Here is a 21,638-nt window from a genome sequence, read left to right on the forward strand (position 1 = left end):
ACTGTGGCTGTGGCTTTTAACTGTAATTGTATACATATATGAAGAACAGAATTACTATGTGTGGCTTCAAAAGCTGTATATGAGCTTCAACATGCTGATCTACAACACGTAGAAAGTGTGGAGGAAGGGGGTCAAATTTCTGGTTTTTATTGCAGAATTTGATTAGTGGAAAAAAGTTGATTATCAAAATGAAGCAAATTTGATGTAAAAGGTTTCCAAAATTTTTAAACAATACCTAAAATAATGATTGCTTTTTTTTCACTTTTGACAATATCCTTTGAGGTATTTAAGAATATTTTGATACCAATATATATATATTCTTACTCTTACCAGGGTTATTTATTATATAGAGATGCGAATAATCACAGTATGACAGCCGTAAGAATAAACCCTGAAACTTTGGAACAAGACGGTACAGTTGCTTTGCCAGGTATGAACCTCCAGATATGAGAAGATGGTTATAGTTTACTGTTTACATGCTATGTATTTTCAGGTAAGCAGAAGAGAAATTGAGATAGATTTTGAGATCACAAAGAGACTTCTTTTTAATGAATATGGTTTGCTGCATTAGACCAGCTGCAGTATTTCATTCAGAGGTCTTGCATCTTACTCGAACTACTGGAATAATATTGCAACATTTTTATAATGTATGGTCATCTTAATTTAAAGACTCCAAGAGCTTAACTTCCTTCTTAAAGAATTTTTATTTCTTCCTCGTTTGAACTTTGAGCATTTGGCTCAGATATGGCTTTGTTTCCAGTATCTCTTACATGTAGGTAGTTACAAACTATGACCAAAACCATTTGTTTTTAATGTAGGTAGAAATGTATCCAAAAAACAAAGGAGGCTAATGAACACTGGTGGACCATGCTTCTGATATTTAAATTGGTGATGGGTTTTTGTTCGTTTTGGGATTTTTTTTTTTTGTAGTTTTGTTTTTGTTTGGGTTTTTTGCAGAGGAGCCTCATAACTTGAGTCTCTGTTTAGAAAATGAGGATGTTCCTGGATATGTTTCACATATCTGTTCTTAGCCACTCACGTAAACGGTAGAAGGGCACAAGAATATCTTTTGATCGAACAATGACAGGCTTGTTCTATAGATCAGAAAAAAGATTTTGTGTTGCATCTTAACATAAATAAGAAGGCACTGACTGAAACCTCAGAAAAATTCTCTAGACTTTTTGTATTTCAAACACAAACAGTAATGTTTGAAACAAACTATGAATGTAGAATCTAGTCTATGCAACTTTCTGCAAGTCCTTAAAATGTGGATGCCTGTTTAAGCTGCTTGGTCTTTGTAGGGCTGTATGAGAAATTTGAGTGAGAACACATTCAAGGACTTGACAAATTGCTCTGTAGGATTGTTTTTCCCCTTCACCTCAAGGCAGCTTCTTCAACCAGTAGGGTCCTTTGAGGTTGTTAATTATGTTACCATTGGTAAACAAATCAGTGCTCTTCATGCAAGTCTGGAGAGACATTTGAGCGTTTAAAGTCTACACCTATGAGCTGTTAGCTTTCTTTTGCAAATCTTAGTGACAAGTGTCATTCTGCAAGACAGCCTTGTGTTTATACTGTAAAAAGACACAAATGAAACGAGTATGCCTTCTAAACAAAAATGTATTAGTCTTTCAGTGCAAAAGCAAATCTTATAACTGTGGGAATACCCGTGTAGAAATCCCTCAAATTATTTCACACAATTGCATTTCATATGGTTTGTGATGGTGTCAAAGTGGATGTTAGATGTTCTTCGTAACTACTACACTTTGTATTTCAGCCCTTGAACTTTGCTTTTTTACTTTCTGCACTTCTACACATCTATCTCGGTGTTATGTTGTGAGCAGATACAGCCTTGTTCTTTTGGCTAGTACAAATTCAAAGGGGTCCACTTCTGGTTATTTCCATTTCCCATTAGAAGGAAAAAAATGAAGGTGGGGGGGAGGGTATGTGACCTATCCTGAGGAAACCTGAGTAGGTACATAAATCTAAATAGTAGTGGCTGCCCCACTGTAATCTTAATAATGACTTGCGGCATGTTGTAGTTCTGAAAAAACACACCTGATAGAGCTAGAGGGCAGTAACCTTGCTAACAGCTGAACACTGATATGACTCCAACTATTTCCTGCTAGTTGGTATGGTATTCAGACTCTATCTGAAGTATTAACTCTATCTGGAGTTATCTGGAGTTAATCTCTTTCAAAGGCCTGGGTTGGTGATAATGCATTTAAATAAGTTATTTGTATTTATTCGTACAGGGATGCGTAGGAAATTAGGAGTTCATTAGGAGATGTGATTAGGAGCTGATCCTAGCTAGACCTTAGAAAACGCAGTGAACTATGGAACATTACCTTCTTTCTCAGGCAGTAGGATCCACCAGCTTCTTGAAACTGTAAACTTCTATTTCAAAGGGCAGTCTTTCCACTCTGATAGATATCTGCCTGGAACTACCAGACAGTGTGTCAACATTCTTGTATCTAATGCCTTTGCCAAGCTTCGTACACTGTCCTTGAGCTGTCGATCTATCTTTCCAGTCCAAATATCATAAAAGAATCCCTGAGTTCTATGAGATTTTCCAGGTGATTGGACCTGAATTTACAGAAGAGGTTTTCATCTTGACCATTTCTTTAACAGTAATGCTTACTACATAACTTAGAGAAAGGTTGCTATGTTCAGCTGAAGAAGTTGAAGTTACATGGTATATAGTTTCATTGTTCTTTGAAATTACACATTAATATCTTGGAGCTCAGGACTATTCACTTAATCTGAAAAGTACTCCTAACTGAGGGTAGCCTAGACGAGCTCAAGAGTACTTATTAGCAGGCACAGGATGCACTATATAAATACGGAAGGTGATGCTTGACAGTCATCTTCTCTTGAAGCCTCTAAGGAGGCTGTGTTTCACAGATGTCTGTAGTTAGTCCTTTAAGTAAAACATAAGCTCTTTCTGCGATAGTAATCTCCAGACAGAAACCTTGGATATCTTCGTCCCCAGAGTAATTTCCAAAGTCAGATTGAATAAGACTACAGTTGAGCTCCTTGCTGAGACACTATACTATCCTACTTTTTGCAGATATTCCATTTGCCTTCCATTTTCTACTCTCCCCATCAATTTGATATTTAATGCTGGGCCTGGATGTTATCTAATCAAGTGCTAATTTTTAGGAAGTCTTCTGAAGAACATATATTTAAAAAAAAAAATAAAAATCCATGTTCCAGATTTCCTCTATGAACACACCTCCCAAACATATAAACAACCCCCAAAAATGTTTACTGGGAGTAAACGTGAACTGACTTTGGTCATTAAACCTGAGATTATTTTTGAGAACGCAATATTTCAAACTTCAGTGTATCTGCCATTCTCCATCCTGCTTGCTGCTTTACCTCTTTGTGATTCATACCTGTGTGTGCTCTAAGGGGGAGGTTGTCTGCTTTAGGTCTGTAACTTCAAGATGTGAGAATTAGAGAAGGCCATCTAATGCATATTCTGTTCCTGGTAAGATACGGTATTGGACTGGGCAGTATAGCAGGAGAAAGTAAACAAGTTTATGGATTTGTGAATACTGTGGGTTTTTTTCAGCTGTATTATTTTTAATAAAACGCTCCAACTAGCTAGCAAAAAATAGCAAACTTGCTGGTTATGCCAGAAGGATATTATGTGTGCTTCATTTAGCATTAAATTTGTTAGATAAAATGACTGATACTGGATCTTTGTTCAGGTTATGAAGCAGATATTTAGAGTGTAAAGTAGCTGTCCTGTAGTATTTTTGGAAGAGGTTTCTTTCCTGTGTGTAATCAATGAAACAAGCACCTTACAAGCCATATAATATCAATCTCTCTGTTAATAGATCCATCAGCAGAGCAGGAAGGGAAGAAGAGATGGTGTAGGGACATACTTTTAAACTTGTAGAGAAAGTGGTCTTTTTCTTTTTTCCCCTAATATGGGCAGAATTCTTTCCCTACCTTTTTTTTTCTGGGAAATAGCTGACCTGTTTTCAGTAAATCTGTGATGCATTCAAGTATATGCTTTATAGTTTTCAAAAAACCTAGATTTTCAGTTAATAGTTTGGTGAAATTTATAAACAATGGAAAAATGAGATGAATAATGAAAAGTTTGATTCTGTTTCATTTATTTTTGTAGGTTTTATATGCTGGACTTAGGAAACTTTTCTTTAAAGATAATGGCCCTTATAAAAAAATAAAATAAAAAAAACACACCACAAAAAAAAAAAATCCAAAAAATCTCCCAACCCCCCCAAAAAACCCAAACCAAACAAAAAGAAATCTTTGGGGAAGGAGAAAGACTAACACTCCCAGAAAATTAGAATTTAGTTGTGTTATAATAGTTTAGAATACCCCTCATAGGTGAATACTAAATGCCTTTGCAGTTAGATATTAGGGTAACCCCTTACATTTCATACCATGGAACTCTTAAAGGGACAAAGGAGTATTACATGCTTTTGGTGAGAGAGGAGATCCTAGCCTAAAATAACATGTTATCCGAACAGTATGATCTCTCTTTAGACAAACTAGAACTCTCGTAGTCTGATTGTAGTGAGAATGAATTAGACAAAAGCAGAGAACAGTGTGTGTATGTACGTTGATATAAACTGATGCAGTGCACTTCACCTTTCTCTCACAGATTGTCATACTGAAGGGCAGAATATCCTTTTCACTGATGGGGAATATATTAATCAAATAGCAGCATCTAGAGATGTAAGTGTTACATATGATGGGTAAACTATTTTTCTCTCAACTGAATTGTTTTATTTTACAATACTTATAGCTTCCTGTTTGCTTTATGTTTGGCTTTTTCTTTGCTTACACAACTAAGGAGGAAATTCATGTAACTAGAGATAATGAGAAGCTGCCATATTTGTGCATAAAGGAGCAGTATTTTGGTATTTATCCACACAATTTTGATGTGTGATGGATTTTTCAAATTTTTTTTTTGATTTTTCAGATCAGTTTCAGTTTAAGAAAAAATTTGTTGCTCTTTCTGAGGGGAAAAAATGTTATACATGGAATAATGGCTTTTTAACATGTTATTCTACAGGGTCTCTGTGGGATAAGCTTCTTAGAACTTAACTATAATTTTTTTTCTAATATAATTTCCTGTAATTGCTTTGGTACTTGTTGGGGAATTTCAGCCAGATTTAATAGAAGGATACTACATTCCAATAGATTTTTATATGAAAATTGCCTGTTGGCCAAAGCTGTGGATATCCAGATAAGTGCTTCTACTTGGGACAAAACAGTTCTAGCTGTTCTGTGTTTTCTTCGACAGACAGTTACTACATTCTTGGTTCTGGACTAGTCACTGTTTTTTGACAGTGAGAAAGCTGTAAAATAGGGATGGGGCAGGGGTGGGGTGAGACAGGGTTGGCAAGAGATGCCAGACACGCAACTATAAGAAAACCAGGATTAATCCATTTCCCTGCTAATGGAACGACTTTGTTTTTTTAACGTGGCCAGATGAAGAGACTTCATTTGCACTTGTAAACAGAAATTTGTTCTAGCTACTCTTTAAAGCAGTCACTCTTAAACTGCATGCAGAATTTTGGGTTCTGAATCAGGAGAAGTTGAAGGCTGAAAAGATAGATGTAAATAGTTATAAAAGCAAGATTTCTGTAGTGAGATTCAGAGTTAATTATTTCTATAGCAATTCACTATTTTCATAGTGTTTTCATAGAATTCAGTATATGTTTAAGGTCTGTCAGATGCTTATCTTCAGCTCAACCTGTTTGGCACTTTCTTCTTTCCTCCTCTGTAATAAATGTCACTTTATCAATGTGTCCTCTGATAATTTACCCTGAAATAGGAATATACTGATGCACTTAGGCCATGAAAAGTAAATTAATGCATTTATTATACAGTATAAAGTAGATTTTTTTATTTATTGCAGGATGGCTTTGTAGTGCGAATATTTGCAACAAGTACTGAGCCAGTACTGCAACAAGAACTGCAGCTTAAGCTTGCCAGAAAATGCTTACATGCCTGTGGCATCTCATTGTTTGATCTGGAGAAAGATTTGCACATTATCAGTAAGTCCTCTTCTTTGAAGGTTAATAACAAGCCTAGTAATTCAAATAATAAAACTGAAACACTGCCCTTCCCTTTGTTTGCCTTTATTACGTGCAGGAAGGTATAGCTCCATTATAAACACGCAGAGAAGTACAAGGCTTTTGAAACTGCTTAAGTGTTATTTGACTCAGTAATCCATACACTCATTTTGAACCACCTTTCTGTCTATAGCACTATCCATGGTTTTCTAGTATTTTCCTCTAGTTGTATAATAAATTGTTTGAAGCTTGGGCTTCATAATAGTGCCCGTATAACACATAGTTAAGCTATAGAACTCCTTGCTGTGGGTCAAAATTAACAAAAGTTAAAATGACTGCTGGCTGGATTAATAGAAAAGAAATGCATTGAAAGATACTAAATACGTGGAAACCACCTTTGCATCAGAGTTTGAGATGCAAAATTGTTGGTGTCTACGAAGGTATTTTGGAGAAATATCACTTGGCCTTTGCTTTGGGTTTTTTTGCTCTGTTGGGTGTCTGCTTTTGGCACTATCAGAACAAAAACATATTTGGCTACATGGACCTTTTGTCTGACCAAGTGCAGTTGCTCTTAGGCTAGTGCTTTTTTCCTCTTTGAACAACTCTGCCAGATCTAGCCCAGTAAGCCTTCTTGTGGCAGCAAAATTTTGTTTCACTTGTAACTTTCTTAGAACCTTTGTTATGACAAACTCTCCCTTGCAGAATTAGGTCTGTAAACTTGTCTGTGAAACTGCCTGGTTAAACTGTCCGGTTAACCCAATGTTACTCACACAGGTACAGGGTTTGATGAGGAATCAGCTGTCCTTGGTGCTGGAAGAGAGTTTGCACTAATGAAAACTTCTAGTGGAAAGGTACTGAAAATGTTCTGTAGTAAATAGCAAATTGTATCAATGTATTTCTACATATTTTTTAATTTAATTACTGTTTTCCACAATTCCTTTTTGCCTTTTTAGTATGTTAGAATGAATTTATATGACTGTATTTAAATAGATTTTCAGAGCCCACTTTAGAAGGAAAAAGGCAAATGCTTATTTGAGAACATAAACAGATGGTGTTGGAACCATTGAGAAACCTGTGGCTTGAATTTTTAGGAATTTCTACAGTCAGTCTTACTTGGAGACAGTGTGGGGCTTTGTTTTAGATTTGGGAGACAAAATTACCCTTTGTCTACAAATGATGTATTAGCACATTTGCAAAATTTTTTACCTCATAACTTTCCATAAACAGTCTGACCATAGTAATTTATTTAAATCCCAGCCTGATTTTTGCGATCCTTCAGGAAATTATTGACTTCCCCTATGCAAAGTTTTAAATTGATTTCTTTAAACCTATTCTTAATGATTTGATAAGTTGGTTCTTCTCAGTGGAGACTGTTTTCCAGAGGCATTTGCATATTAATTGAAATTTAGAAATAGTTTTGCTTACTGTCACTGTGACTTTTTACATTAGTTACTGTGTTTCTATTTTGGTTTGGGAAACTGATGTTATTTTACTTGTATAAGCATAGTTCGTTGTTTTCCTGTGTTCAGAATTGTGTTGCTTTAGTGGAATGAAGGCCTTGCTCTGCTGCTATCAAAACGGTTAGATTGTCGAAAATGTTCATAAACAAACTTAACTATTTTTTCCTAATAAAATTTAATAGTATGAAACAGAATTTGATCAAGCAGAACTCTTCAGACATTAGAGGAGACAGATTGATTTGATCTTCAGACTAACAAATGCCTCTTCAATATAAAATTAACAAATTTCCTAGTTTTGATCTCTAAAGTTGTGTGTTTAGGTATGAAATACACTTTATAAGACAATGAAAGATGGCTTTAGGTGCCCACATCGGTTAACACACCCATTTTATAGTACTGTTCAGTAGCATGGCTCTAGAGCAAACTTTTTAGTCCATATCAGTAGCTTTGTGTTTGTTCATGTGACATATTTTATTCTATGTTCCTATTTATGTACTCAGTGGCCACTGTGCATTTACTGAAAATAAGTTTTAAAGACATATTGAAGCATATTTAAATTTGTAGTAATTTGGTATTTTAATTATTTTTATTCTTATAATTCCATCTTGTTTTTACACAGACCAGACATTTCTCTTAAGTGTTTTAAATGCTTAGTTTCCTCTGAGTACTTTATTCTGAACAGTTTTCTTGTGTGTTCAACTCATCTAGCCAAACAATTATATATGAAAACTAACCCTGTGGCACAGTAGAAAGCACATTTCAAAACAAGCAGAATCTAATCAGAATGTTTCCCCCATTAAGTAAAAATTCATGGGTTTAGGATAGAGATATGGAAATGGTGTAAAAAAATATCAGGAATAGTTCTGTATGGTTTGAAATGACAGGATTTAAAAACAATGCAACTTTAAAAATTATGCAAGTTTAAAGTGCTGTGGCATAACTGAAAATGATAAACTGTTTTCTCCTAGATTTATTATACTGGCAAATATCAGAGCCTTGGAATCAAACAAGGCGGTCCTTCCGCAGGAAAGTGGGTTGAACTCCCAATCACAAAATCTCCAAAGATTATTCAGTTCTCTGTGGGACATGATGGCTCACATGCCTTACTTGTTGCTGAGGATGGAAGCATATTCTTCACAGGTTCTGCTAGTAAAGGAGAGGATGGTGAATCAAGTACGTATTATGCTTGCTTGACCAATGGTTGATAAAAGCCTATTAACCACCTTTTAATTTAAAGAAGAGTTTTAACATTTTCCAAGAACATGTAAACATGCCATTGGGTTTGAATTTTACGCCAGCCACAAGTCCTGACAACCCGTGCCACCGCGTCTCCCAGCTAGAGATCTCAGTTTTACTACAGTTTGGATTGTGTGGTGGGAGTGCTATTTTAGAGTTGTCCTGAGAAAAGGCAGTCATAAGTTTGGTCAAGAGGCCATGCTGTCTGCCTGGGACTTTGTCTGAAAAACTGAAGAGCCAAACTTCTGCCTCTTCACTGTGGTTTTAGAGGACTTTGGAAACGGGTATTTTGCCAGCTAATGCCTCTCAGTAATGGAGAGTTACATTGATTAGAAATTACAGAAGCACAATCTTCTGTGCTTGATCAAGCAGAACTCTTCAGATGTTAGAGAAGACAGATTAATCTATCTTCAGACTAACAAATGCCTCTTCAATATAAAATTAACAAATTTCTTAGTTTTGATCTCTGAAGTTGTGTGTTTATGTTGAAATACACTTTATAAGATAATGAAAGATGGCTTTAGGTGCCCTAAAGCTGTGATCTGCTATGATATTAAATTAAATACTTCTCTTTAGAAAACAGACTGTTCTGTTACGTTGTGTTAGATTAATAAAAATAAAATTTAAAAAAAAAGGTAAAGAATGTGTTTTGAAAAATACCTAGTTCCTGAGGATCTTAAAAGAAAGCTGATATTTTTGAGTTGTCAGCCTCACAATGTGTACATATTAATAGGATAAAGTAATGTATATTTCATAGATAACATTTTCATATAGTATTGAAGCCTAACTCAAATTCAAATTAATCTCTCAATAATATTCTGTTTTAATAGTGTAGTTTGATGATACCATTAAAATAAATATATTTTTCACAAAGCAGGTTTGTGGAAAAGTTCGGTCGACTAGCCATAGAATTTAAACACAGATTTAATAAGACTGAAGTTTTTGTGCCTCAGTGCAGTCAGTTAGAAATATCATAGATAACACTCAAATGTTGGTATAAAATTCAAGTCTTTAGGTAGTAGTAGATGGTTAGAATTTAAAAATTGCTTTAAAATACAATTTTAAAATAGATTTAAAATCTTGATAAACAGCAGTGGTAGAGTCCAGCTTTGCCTCAATCAACTGTGTAGGAGTTTTACCTTTCAAGAAAGTTGTCAACAAAAACTCAGTGGGTTGCATACATGAGGTATGGCATAGCTCATGCAGAAACAAAGCATATTTAACTTATTGTTCCTGTGAAAGATTAACTACACTGATAGTATTCCCCAAGAATGTGTGGGTTTTCCCATGTAATATAACTAAAATACAGTCAAGAACATATTTTAAGGTTTGATAATGCATATGGAGTGGATTCTTGAATGTGTTCAGGGGAGAGAAAGTTAATAGTAGTACTCGTGTGTAAAAGTCTTTGGATAACAAACTTGGTACGTGCTATAATAACTTTGTAGAGCCTGAAATGCAAATCTATTGAAAACTGTGCGGGACAAAATCATACTACTTTCTCCAGTAAATGTAGAGTAAATTTAAGAGATTCAAACAAAAAGATTTCAGGAAATACATTTAAAAGCACAAATTTCAAGATTTCTTTGCACGGTTATTGGGAAGTTATTCAAAATACAATTGAACTGATTCTTTTTGTTGTATATATAATAAATCTACAATTTCAGATGAAAAAAGTTTAGCACTTTGAAGTAAATTGCTGTCACTGCTTTTGTTTAAACTAGCAAAATTTATGTGAGAATATTTAGTGCTTACTAGATCTTCTTACTGAAGAATCTGCTCAAGGACCTGATCAAGGTCTTTCTGAGTTCTTTTAAAAATTTAACTCTCTTCTGACTCATCTGGTTCTCTTTGTTACTCTCTAATTTGGCTCAGAGTGGATATGCTTTAATTTTTTTCCCCTGATTTCTTTTAAACCTGGGCAGGGAGACCGGGTTTCTGTCAGCAGGGCGTGTGTGTTCTTTGTAGAAAGTTGGTAGTTGTCAGCAAGTGAAAGTAGCTGGCAGTTCTCTGACTTGGGTGAAAATTCACAGGCAGTAATGGTAGCTGTTAGTTTTTTAATCCAGTCTTTCCCTGTGTTATAACTGTTTTGTTTGAGGCCAGATTGCAAACAATGATTTTGGGGTGGTTTTTTTTTTTTAGTACTACTTCTTCCCTTTTTCCTCTTGTGGGAATCTGTTGCAACTCAAAGGCTTTCTAAACATGGTTTTAATAAATAGAGAATTTAATATTTTTGTTTTAAAAAAATGAACTTGTATAACATTTCTCTGTGAACTTATTGTTCATGTATTGTCATATATATTCTTCTCAGGTGGCCATGAGGACTTTTTTTACTATGCGCTGCTTTGTAAAATTCATAAAGTTAGTTCAGTATATATATAAAAGAAAAACTTAAAGAATCATTCCTGAAAGATACCTATATAATCATGACTTTGCTTGCCATAGAATTTTTTGAGAGAAACCAGTGTTATCCAATAAAAATTAGACCAGGAGATCATACAGATGGATTATTTTTTCAGTAGCAATCTGAAAACTCACCCTTAATTATAAAACAAATGTTATTGTGCCTTTGAAGGTTTTTTGGTAGAATGACTTGCAATTTATTTATTTATTTAAAGCTAAAAGCAGACGGCAGTCAAAACCATATAAGCCTAAAAAAATTATTAAAATGGAAGGAAAGATTGTCATATCTACAGCGTGCAATAATGGAAGCAGTTCTGTAATTTCAAAAGATGGAGAACTCTACATGTTTGGAAAAGATGCCATTTACTCTGATAGTACAAGTAAGTTAATATTTGTCTTTTAAGTGATTTCTCAACTAGAGTAATTGAAATTAGTCTGGAAGTTTTTAGCCTGTGAAAATGATGTTTGTGTGTTTCTTACTCTCCTAATAGATTTCTGAATTTCTGCTGATTCAGCCAAATATGACTGAAGGATAGAAAAAGAAGACAGTTTCCTTAGGTTCTGTAAAATTATATGGCAGCACTGGTGACAAATACCCAAATGAATTCTTCCACTAAGGAGAAAAAAAAAATCATTTGTTGTATTAATCTTACACTAGGCGGCCACACAGGGAAAAGTCACAGAAATGAGAAATGTTTTGTTATGAACAAAGGCTGCAGGAAACCAAGCCTTATACATTTCTCTGCTCACAAGACAGCCTGTTTTGAATTTGCCGGTGATCCAGTACATCTGAATTGAAGTAAAATATTAAAGAAATAAACTCCAATGGCGTTACAACTCCTTTAGAATTGTTTTTCAGAACAAGTGATTTACAGCAGAGTTTGGTTTGGTTTTGGCTTTCCTTTCTTTGCAGGACAAATGGCCTAGGCCTAATACTCATTTCACTTCTTGTTCTAGCACTTGTTTTTTATATCTGCTGGTTTTCTCCCTTGCTGTTAATTTAAAAATTGTTAGTATCCACTAGCAATTTTTTTTATATCACTGAAGTTTCCTTCCCAAGTAGAAAGTGCAATTTACCACTTAACTGTTTTATGTCTTACAGGTTTAGTAACAGATTTGAAAGGCCATTTTGTGACGCAAGTAGCCATGGGCAAAGCTCACACCTGCGTATTAATGAAGAACGGAGAAGTTTGGACATTTGGCGTAAATAATAAAGGACAGTGTGGACGAGACACAGGCTCCATGAGCCAGGGAGGAAAAGGTGAGGGACCTAGATTTTTCCTTTTGTTTTGTGTGCTGGAAAATATCACAAGTGAAAACATAGTTAAGCATTTTATTATAAAATATAATTCCAATACTAAATCTTAAGTACATGCAACATGCTTAAAAGAAAAACAGGTATGGATGCTTTCACTTCAACTGTCAGGTATTTGGTGTTCTGCACATACTAATAAACTTAGTTATGTTAAAAAAAATCTCGATTACTTTTCTTTTGTCAGTGAAAAAGTTTTTCTTTAAAACAAATGAATAAAACCAAACTTCTTCACTCCTTGTCTTACTATGTGCAGTTGTCCTAGTAAGAAAAAATTTTCTACCTTCCCTTGTTTGCCTTCAGTCTTGAGGCTGTTGTTTGCCTAAACAGGGCATGAATGCAAGTCTATGTCTTTCTCCACACAACTGAACGTTTCCATTACTCCTAAATATAAGTATGAAAAATCATACCTATTCATCTTTGCCGGATTGGAATATTTTATACGTGATAAGTAAATGACCTGTTACTTGTATACTGAATATAAGTGTTTCATTTCCCTTTTAGTTGTGAAACCTAGATATATACCCCAGCCCATGCTCAGAGAGGTTTCAAAAGTGTCATTGTGCTGGCTGAGCATGCAAATCAGGCATGCCTAGTCATTCCTTTTAAAATCTGTCCTGCGAGTGTTCTTCAGAGCTTCCTCGGTAGCTGCTGTTGGCCTCAGAAAACAGCTATTTCTTGTTTCAATATCTTAATTAGGTTTTGGAGTTGAGAACATGGCAACAGCAATGGATGAAGACCTAGAAGAGGAACTGGATGAAAAAGATGAGAAGTCCATGATGTGTCCTCCAGGCATGCATAAATGGAAGCTGGAGCAGTGTATGGTGTGCACCGTATGTGGAGATTGCACAGGCTATGGAGCTAGCTGTGTTAGTAGTGGGCGTCCTGACAGAGTACCTGGAGGGTAAGCAAATGTATGGAAACATACTTGCGTGTTGAATGGCTAAAGCATGTGTTGAATGTAAACTGAGTTGATGTGTTCTTAAACTTCAGTCTAAGATAACGTTACATCTAAAAAGAGTCTGTGCTTTTAAAATCAGAAGTAGGTTAAAATTTTTGTAAATAAAGTGGTGGTTGCAGGTGACTTAGTTTTAAATGCATTTTTTTACATTTCTTTAGCATATAGTTGTTTACTAGAAGCTGTTGAATGTGAACATTAATATAATCTGTCTCTTGTCACAGCTGCTGGCTTTGGGATAACCTTTCTTCGTCCTATGATGGAAGTTTTTTATCTTGCTGTTCCAGTTGCTTTTATGTGTTACTTCAGGCTGGAGCTGTGTAAAGGGCCGCTGCTTTACATATTGCCATTACTATTTCTCCAGCATTGCATATGCTCAGTGTTTCCTTGTTCATGTTTTCATGTGGTGTATATTTAATTAAATGAAGAAAAGTTAATGTTGAGAAGTCAGTTCAGATATGTATGGTCAGTGTATGCCCCCTGGCTCCATGCAAGAGCAGCTAGGATTTAAACTAGCTATACTTTCTGTTTATCTCAGGAAAAATTACATGTCCACAGATGGAACAAACTAATAACGTATGTTTTAATTACCAAAGCATCAGTAATGCATGAAAATAAAAAATAGTGATAAAACAACTCTGTTCGCTGCAGAATCTGTGGCTGTGGCTCAGGTGAGTCAGGCTGCGCTGTATGTGGCTGCTGCAAGGCGTGTGCTAGAGAACTGGATGGCCAGGAAGCAAGGCAAAGAGGAATCCTTGATGCTGTAAAAGAGATGATACCGTTAGATCTCTTGCTGGGTAAGTGATGTGAAATTAGCAAGATGGCTTTTAGTTTTCTTTCTTGCTGCAACTTTTTGTTTTTTTTCCTCAGTACATCTCTTTAATAAACTCAGTCCCGCTGCTGACTTTTGAAACTTGAATTGGAATAACAGGTTACTTTAGAAATAGGTTTGTTCTTTTCAGTTAATATTTCAGTTAGTATTTTGATTCTTCTGTATGATAAAACTTTGTATCTAATGCAGTTCTTTCTTTCCAAACAAAGTACTGAACTTTTAGACTTACAGGGCAGTTTTAGTGTTAAAATGGATAAAATGTTGATTATCAGGCAGATTTATTTATTGATGATATAGCAAAGTGGGATCATTCTGGTAAGTGAAATATTTCAAACTTGCCCTTACTATAGACGTGTGCCATTTTGACCTGTGTGGTTATGATACTAATGCTGATACTACAAAGTTGTTCTTGTCCTTTTTTGATAGCCTGAAAATTTTTCTATAATGTTTTTATCAGGGTTTTTTGCAGTCACATAAAAGACGATGAATATTGTTTCTTGAAAACTTTTTTCTTTTTTCTCTTAGAAATTTTCAGAGAGAAAGAAATTCCAGGAATGTGGAAATTACTTTAAAAAAAAAAAACAGAACACCTCCCATTCCCCACTCCCACCTCCCCAAAAAAACTCACCTTAGGGGAAAAAATACCAACTAGCATGATTATTGGAAATACAGTTTGGGATCTTGCCTTGTAAGATTTGTTATCACAGCATTTTTAATATTGTTTTCTCTACTTAAAACTGGGCAGTTACAGGTTTTTGGAGATCAGACTTTCCTTCCTTACTTTTTTTTTTTATATTTAGATGTACATAGAGCCCTTAATCCTGCATGGATGTATGGATATAGTGTCTGGTATAGAAAAGGACCATAAAATAATCAGATGTGTGACTTAAAATATTTATATATCTCACCAATTTATCTGGGAGGGGGGACGGAATAGTAATAATAGAAAATTATATGCTATACTTTGCATGTGGGATTTTTTTTTTCCCCAAGCAAAAGTTAAACAGAAACTAGAAGCAGTTCTCTTGATAAGTTAACGGTAAGGACCCCAGATAACCTCACTGTGCAGTCCTGATACTTCCGTACAGATATTTCTAAATGTAATTTGCTTGTATATGGCTATCACAGAAGTAGGTTTATACTGATGGTGAATTTCGCAATAGCAGCTCTGCTTCACAGCTCTGTTCTCATGCATGACCAGGGAGGAGTTATGGTTCTTGTGCTAACCTCCGCTTTGCTAACTCCTCTCCTAGCAGCATAGACAACAGCTCTTGGTCCTGTGTTGGGCTTGGCATAGCTTGAGATGAGGGCATTGAACTGGTTGACCACATTTGTCTGGAGAAAAGTGACAGTGCTTCCAGGTGGGGTTTCTGTTTGGTATTGGGGACAAGGTATATATTTTGTTGTTGCAATTTGCTGAAAAAAACACCGGGAAAAGGTAGTGCTTATAGTAGTTTTATTGTTGCGTCCATTCAAGTCACGTTTTCTTGTTTAAAAAAAGTGCTTATCAGTTTGTTTCAAATTCCTATTAAATTAGCTAGTTTGGTAAATAAGTCAGATTTACATACAGATGTATACGTGCATTAAAGTAATTGCATGCTTCTTAGTAAGCACAGAACATATAGTGGGTAAAGCATTCTTAAACTAAAAAAAATCTAATCTATTTAAAACTTTTAAAAAATATAAGCAATTTTATTCTTGTTTTAATAATAATCCTTTCTGAAACTTTCTGAGGAAAAACTGAGATAACCATGAGAACACATAATTAAATATAAATATGTATATACCTAATAGAAAGAAAGTACTAAATACTATTCAGTGATGTTGGAGTTGTAGCAGATTCATGAAAACCAGGAAATTCAGAGATAAGGCCTAAAACTCTTCTGCAAATTTACTCATCTCTTTTCTTTATTTCTAAATATGGTGTCAGAGCCATGTAAAGAGTAGGTAGTAAGTAGGCTTCAGTTTTCATTTACTTAACTTCTTCTAGGGTTTATTACCATCATAACAACTTTTAAAGATAGTTTTACATATTTTATTTTCTCAATCGATGTAGCTGTCCCTGTTCCTGGAGTTAATATTGAAGAACACCTTCAGTTACGGCAAGAAGAAAAGCGGCAACGTGTAAATAGGAGACATAGATTGGAAGAAGGAAGAGGTAAGTGACTTTCTTATTGATGAGAGGCTTAAATAGTTTAAGCAAACTTCTTAGTCTCTTTTCTAAGAATGGAAATTAATTAGTTTTGCTCCAGTGAGCTGATAACAGTAACCAAACAAAAATCGGAACGTAAATAGCTAGCTTATGTTATTTAACATGCTTTTTGGAAAATTGTGAAAAATCTGTATGTTTAACAAAGTCTACTCAGAAGAATCAGAATTTTAATGGTGAAAAGTAGCATTTTACATCACTTTCATACAGTTAATTTTAATTTTTTGCTGTTTCCTAGTTGAATAATAGTTTTTTAAAAAGTAGATGCTAAAATTTTTTGTTTGAAGTTTATATGCCTTTTTATATGAAAAGTTGAAATGACTGCAAGCCTGTCTAGTGCTAGTTACCAATTATTTAATTATTATTATTATAAATCATTGAATTTCTGTTTTATAATAGTAAGCAGAATTTCTTGTTCTATAAAATGAACTTTTCTATATTTGAATAGCATGAAAAAATTGATACGCTGCCTGAATTAAAAAACAAAACAAAACACTGCATTTCAAAATTTTCTTGCCTTGTGTATTATCTACCTCAGGAATTATTGTTGATTTTCCACACAAATGATATGCTTTTTAACAGGTTTTCAGTACTCCTCTTGTTTTAAAATACCTCGGTGTCTTAATCTGTTAAATAAAGTTGAGAGATTTAGACTGATATAAATCATAATATTTTAGTGAAGCATGATGATGTGGTTGGTAAGATTATTGTGTTTTGAGAAGAGGAACAACTTTATTGGAATTTTATGCTCTTCAAGTTCCTGCTGTGTTAGTAAATACCGTTTTGATTCTCCTTTTAGGAATTAGATACTGTTTTTACCCAGATACAAAATGCACATTCTGATCAAACTTAGTTCCTAGACTCCGTGCCAGTGAACCTTGTGGGGCAAAGTGTGGTTTTATTTCACTTGCATGTAAAAAATTACTGATCTTACCACAAATAAGGAGCAACAAGGAAGAGAAAGCTTATAGTTTCCTATGCATGTGGAAGGGGATGGAATATTTGTTTTTCTTTGAATCTTTGTGGTTAATTTTAGTTGTGAGGTGGAGAGGGGAAGCCTTTTTTTCTTCCTTTGTCTAGGTCATGTTGGAGCTGCATTGCATACTGCTGGGAAATATTAGGTACAACTAACAATCGTTTTTTCTTAAATCCTCATTGAATGCCCGGATATTATTGAAAGCTGCTGCTGTTCAGCCCAGAAAGGTAATGATGACACAGCTGGGAGGTAAATTTTGGTTGGAGGGAAAAAAAAAAAAAGAGCAGCAGAGAAACATTTCGGTTTGCTTCCATTTCTGTGGTTAGAAGTAGAACCAGATCAGCTTATCCCTTTTATATGCCATCTGTCTCTTAAAAAAAAAAAAAAAAACCACAACAAAAAAAACAGCAACCCAAACTGTTTTGGATCTAACAGAGTCTCAGATGATCAATATCAGGAATTTGTTGTTGTTGTTGATTTGGTAGGTGTATAGGGACTGTAGCTAAAATGATATTGCTGACCGTTTGTTGCACACATACATATCATATTCGGTATCAAAAGAACATTGAAATTCTATACCTATGTGGCTACTGGAGGTAGTGGGTATGTCTAGCTGGAAGGGTTGGAGATTAATCTCCTGTTTCAGTTCAGAATGACTTATGTGGTAAAGCTGGGAATAATGTTTCACAAATACTTAGAGATCTTGATTTACATAATCAGGTATGAAAATTTGATTTGATAATCAGTCTTGATTTACATAATCAGATGAAAAAATTGGGGTTTTATTGCCTTTGCATCCAAATGCTGCAGTTTTCCATGAGTTGGTGGAAAGACTAGCACCATTCTTGAGAACTCTTATGGTGTTCTTCTTTTCATGAGAGAGACCAAGAACATTTAAATAATCTACTAGATTTTAATTTTGCTGTGAAAAAAGTTTTGCAACTTGAAAAACCTTAGTTATACTGATGTTAAAAAGAATAGGCAGACTGCTTAGTTTTCCCAAAAAGTTCTGGTATTTGTGCATATGTAAGTGAACAAATCTTTGCTAATGAAATAGCTATTTAAAGATCCAAAGAAAGGTTTCAACCTTTCACTTCTCTGAAAACATTGCGTAGTCAGTTAAAGGCCAGATTAGCTCTGTTAGCATTTTTGCTTCAGGTACACAGTGTTTCGTTTGTCAGGATTATGATTTCTGGTTTGCAATGTGTTATTAGATAACTGTTTTTCTATATTAGGGGTTTGCCTCCCTATTTTATTATTTAAAAAAAAAAAAAAACACCAAACGTCACCTGTCTGTTTTTTCTCTTACAAGTATTCCAGAAACCAAAAATAGGGTTTTACAAGATAAAGTGCCATCCAGCCTAGGATTTTCCTGTGCAACCTTAATTTATACTACTTTTCTATGTTCCTCATGATACAATCTTCAATCGTGTGGTCGTGTACTATTTTTTTAAGGTAGCCTGCTACATTCAGTGCACTGGTGTAGAAGTCACCATTTGAGATAATTGATTTCAGTCTTCTGTAAACACAGCTTGCCAAATAGCATTTGTTTAGGGAAAGGTACTAGAAGAAATCAAACTATGTGTAATATAAATTCAAATAAAATAGTAAACTCTTCAATAGTTCTGCCTAAGTGCTTAGATGGCCAAGAATGCAAAAGCACAGAAGTGCATGTAGCATAATACTAATTGTGTATGTTTTCCTGTAGTCCACTGCATTATTTAATAAATGCATTCTATTTTGCTAGAAAATGAAATTATTTCTGTGGATAAAGGTTTTTTTCCTTTATGCTCCTAATTCACTGCCAGACGAAGTCCATCTTGAAAGGTCTGGATCCTGCAGGACCAAGAAAGAAAAGCTAATCTTGATGTTTCCTCGGCTAGGGATATTTAACCTCGCAGCTTAGCTATGAAAAAACATTCTATAAAAAATAAAAGGAGAGTGTGAATGTCATTTTGCATCATATAGCAACTGATTTAAAATAGCAGCAGTACAGTCTTCCAGCGATTCTCCTTTGCTTATCTCTGTAACTTGAGCTACTAAAATAACTGAGAATAGTAATAGGTTGTTATTCCCTATGTAGGTCTCTGTTAGACACTTCTAGAAGAGTTTTTCAAATAATACTCTGCAGGCATTTTTAAACAAAACAAAGGAAGTGTCTAATGCATGGCTAAATTATTCCACCAGAATAATTCATAGTGCCTACACTCTGCTCCCTTTGTACAGGCAACCTCAGATGTAAGCAGCTACCAGATATGGTCTGTATGAATTTGTTCTAGTGTTTTGTTTCCTGTGGTGTTATTTTGGAGGGAGAGGGAGGTACTTCACATTGTGCCAGCACATGACTGAACATGCAGGCATCATAATGTAATCAAAATGTAGATATTTCCTATCATACTATGATTATGTTACAGATTTAGCATGCATAAAAAGCCAAAGAAGATGACAGACTTGCACATCCTGTTACATGGATTGGGTACAAATTATTATGAAATGGAGATCTATTGCATTTAACTTTACTTTGGATTCAGGTTCTTTACATAATGGGTGGGAATGTAGAGTGTATAGGAATATCCAGAAGCAAAGATAAATCCTGCTTTGGTCAGAAGGTTAGGTACTGTTACCGAGTTGTCATCTTAACTAAGGAAGTGTAATTCAGATGAGTGTCTTGGCAACTAAAGGCAGCCATGTGCTAGCACCATGCTGGAGCTGACAGCCTTTTGTGCTTCCTAAATATTCTCTATCTCCCAATTCTCCTGTAGTTCTTTCACTCACCCTAATGTACTCACTTCCTTCTGTCCTCCTGAAATTCTCTCTTTTTTTGCCATCTTTGCTCTTAGCACTAAAATGCCAAAGGCTGCCTTCAGGGCTGTGTCTCATCCCCTGGGCTGTTTGTTGTGCAGGCATTTTCTGGAACTTCAGAATTTTTTGCCTAAATTATCTAAAGATCACATCTTCTGTTTGATCACCCACAAATATCTTAGATCCACACACTTCAAGCGGCACTCTTTGCAGTCTTTGCATCTCTTTTTGCAGCTTTTCTAATCTGTGTTTCACTTTTGTCATATTGTCATGTCTATTCTCTATTTCTTGGGCTCTTCATCTCATTAGGAACTTCTCAGTAAGCAATTCCCATTTTTTTTTTTCTTTTTTTTTTTTCTTATTTTCTCTTGTTCTTCATCCAGCTTTTCCCTGTATGTTTTGTTCTTCAAACATTTTTAGCTTTCTTAATCTGCTTGGCATTCATCTCTCTCTCTCCTTTCTTGCCTTTTCCTGGTCTGCCTCAGTATACTCCTCAGTATCTCCCCTCCAGCTTGGAAAGAGGGGAAGCGTGGTATAATTTTTTGTGTAAGTCTAAACACTGGGAAGTAGGATATTAAACACAGCAAGTGGCCTGGCAGAAAGTGATCTTTACCAAAAATGTATCTATTAAATGGAAGCTCCAATTGAGAGGAGACTATGAAAAATGGGAGCAATAGCAAGATAACTAAAGGAAAAATCTGCTAGATGAAGGTAAAGCAAAAGCAAATAAAAATCCTTGATCATTAGAAGGAGTTCTTAATTAACAACGGGACCTTGTCTGGGGTAGAGAGTCTCCAGATAAATACAGTAGAAACAAAACAAAAAATCTATGCTGTGTATAGAAACATACATGATTAATGAGGGTTTTGGCCATTATATTAGCTAACAGATGTATGAATCTCAAAAGTAGGGGGAAAGGCAGTAGTGGATTTTTAAAACATTTTTAATTTTCTTTTTTTAAGTTAATGCTAGAATTTGGGAACTTCTTTGTGTGAAGACAAGTTTCTTCATCTGAAGGTTCTAAAGCTAGATAGATTTGGCCTAACTTCCACTAACATTTCTTTCCGTACTGTTTACTGTTAGTGAAAGAACTGATGGACTAAAGCTGACAGCAGGAAACCTGAGACAATGGGCATTTATGAAAAGTTGGCCTACATTAACTTGTCAATAAAGTTCAGCTAAGGAAATAGAGTATCAATGATTTTGGGGAAGAATAAGGAATACTTCTTTTCAAAGTTTCACCTAAGTTGTTTATAACATGACACAAAGCCTGATTTTGGGTGTTTTGTTGGTTTTTGTTTTTTGGGTTTTTTTGTAAGTCCATGTGATGACTGGGTCTGGGAACCTGTGGAATGGTGAGAGTGGCACTTGGCAGAATTAGCTGCTCCTGATTC

At 35.0% G+C, this 21,638-nt stretch overlaps 1 protein-coding gene across 34 annotated transcripts in view; it reads left to right on the forward strand.

Moving 5' to 3' along the window:
• The window catches only part of MYCBP2 (MYC binding protein 2), a 205,058-nt gene that overhangs the window by 49,260 nt on the left and 134,160 nt on the right, over positions 1 to 21,638 (forward strand). For 33 of the 34 annotated variants that reach the window (XR_012671212.1, XR_012671208.1, XR_012671207.1 and 30 more), the window contains 10 exons: positions 334 to 430; positions 4,637 to 4,710; positions 5,900 to 6,038; positions 6,831 to 6,907; positions 8,485 to 8,689; positions 11,371 to 11,535; positions 12,258 to 12,416; positions 13,167 to 13,371; positions 14,077 to 14,222; positions 16,314 to 16,415. Coding sequence is in view for 31 of the 34 variants with exons in the window: in XM_075138847.1 (XP_074994948.1) it covers positions 334 to 430; positions 4,637 to 4,710; positions 5,900 to 6,038; positions 6,831 to 6,907; positions 8,485 to 8,689; positions 11,371 to 11,535; positions 12,258 to 12,416; positions 13,167 to 13,371; positions 14,077 to 14,222; positions 16,314 to 16,415 (1,369 nt within the window). In the remaining 3 variants the exon portion in view is untranslated. The remainder of the gene's footprint in view (positions 1 to 333; positions 431 to 4,636; positions 4,711 to 5,899; positions 6,039 to 6,830; positions 6,908 to 8,484; positions 8,690 to 11,370; positions 11,536 to 12,257; positions 12,417 to 13,166; positions 13,372 to 14,076; positions 14,223 to 16,313; positions 16,416 to 21,638) is intronic. The other variant, XM_075138740.1, reaches the window with a different exon arrangement.

Source organism: Calonectris borealis, chromosome 1 (assembly GCF_964195595.1).
Source record: "Calonectris borealis chromosome 1, bCalBor7.hap1.2, whole genome shotgun sequence".
Taxonomy (NCBI): Eukaryota; Metazoa; Chordata; class Aves; order Procellariiformes; family Procellariidae; genus Calonectris; species Calonectris borealis.